We start from the raw sequence: 1,530 nt of genomic DNA, 5'->3' as shown, positions 1-1,530 counted from the left end.
TGGAAGCTTTCGGTTCTTCCGGCAAATTTGTTTGAACGATGGCATCCAGCGTGCGGCTAACGTGGGGCTTCGTTTGAGTTGAAATTGTTACGAAAGTTTGCTTTGCGCGTTCGACACACTCGCCGCACGCGTAGCCTTCGGTTTGTATCGCACGCTCGATCATGTGCCGTCCCCTAGAATGGCCCGGGCGTGCCGGCAACGTTGTGATAGCCTGTATTCGGGATGCGGACTTTTCTGCGGCCTCCCGAGCCTTGGCGGCCAGCGCGTTCTGTTTAATTTGTTGCGAGACGGCACCCTCGTCCAGGCCCAGCTTGACAATCAGTTGCTTCAGCTTGTCGTTCACGTTGGAGAACGGTTCACACTGTCTCACCATTGTTTTCTGGACCGACGAGAAATCGTACAGTACGTTGGAGGTGTTCCATACAAGCGGCGACCGATTATCCTTCTTCGTTAGCTCATCATAGTAGGTTGGCAGAACGTAGAGGAACTTTCCGGTCTGCTCTTTCGTTTCCTGCCGGCCGAGAATTGAAATTGCTTCCTGCAAGCGCTCGACAACTGAAACACGACAGGGACAGAGAACAATATGGTCAGGGATTCGAACCACTATTCTTGGTAGTGCTTAAGGGCAAAACATACCCTGAGAAGAAGGCCACGTCATCAGGTTTTCTTTGGATGATGGTTTGAGTGCAAGGTAATCACCGAAGTTAATTTGTCCCTTCAGGAACAACTGAAAAGAGAGATATCAGGCATCAAGCATTAAGCATTTTATTGCAACCCCTTACTATTATTATTATTATTCACTATCCTTACTTCGGTGCCAACGTCGTACGTATGATCCCCTTCATTTTCCGGCGGCTCAGTTGTGGGTTTACGGGATGTTTCGATATTCCGCGGGGCGATATTTATTGGCATCCGATTACCCGAAGCATTAGCAGTCGCCATCGTTTGCATCATCATGGTCATCATAGACTGCATCATGGCGTAGTCTGCACCCGGCGGCGGATAAGGTGACCGATCACGGCGACTCGTGGGGCGTCGTAATTCGAGTGATCGTGATCTGCGTGAACGGGAACGCGACCGTGATCGCGATCGGCTTCGGGAACGTGATCGTCGTCTACGTCCTCGATAGCCAGGACTTGGTGAGCGACTGCGTGAGTAGTAACGCGAACGTTTCCGGCTCTTATTCTCTATCTGCCGGATTTCATCATCACCGGTGTCTACGTTTCTATTCCCTACGTCTTGCTTTTTCTCGACTGCAACGATCGGTTTCTGCGGTGCACTCTGCTGCCTTGTTTCTACCGCACGTTCCGTGGGGTATGTTTGAATACCTTCTTTTGCAGACCTACCAACAGATTTATTTCGCAATGGCACCGCAGAAGGGGCGAATGTTGAAGCCGTGGCCGTAATTCGTTCTCGTGCAACCACCGGCTGGTGGGTAACTGCTCGTCGGGCCAGCTTGGAACGGCCGGGTCGCGAAGTTTCCTCACGTTGTGGCTGCTGTACGATTGATTTTTGCGAGGCCGAGAGACC

At 51.6% G+C, this 1,530-nt stretch overlaps 1 protein-coding gene across 1 annotated transcript; it reads right to left on the bottom strand.

The window, feature by feature from the left end:
* Positions 1-91: 91 nt before the first annotated feature.
* Positions 92-942, bottom strand: LOC128277138 (uncharacterized; the record flags this gene model as incomplete). Its single annotated transcript, XM_053015587.1, has 3 exons — positions 811-942; positions 637-727; positions 92-555 (listed from the first exon to the last, which is right to left on the bottom strand). Coding segments are annotated over exons 1-3 (687 nt in total), but the record flags the coding sequence as incomplete, so codon positions are not given.
* Positions 943-1,530: the final 588 nt, after the last annotated feature.

This window comes from Anopheles cruzii, unplaced genomic scaffold, assembly GCF_943734635.1.
Source record: "Anopheles cruzii unplaced genomic scaffold, idAnoCruzAS_RS32_06 scaffold04175_ctg1, whole genome shotgun sequence".
In the NCBI taxonomy this organism is placed as follows: domain Eukaryota; kingdom Metazoa; phylum Arthropoda; class Insecta; order Diptera; family Culicidae; genus Anopheles; species Anopheles cruzii.
This window is presented reverse-complemented; position numbering and strand designations above follow the sequence as displayed.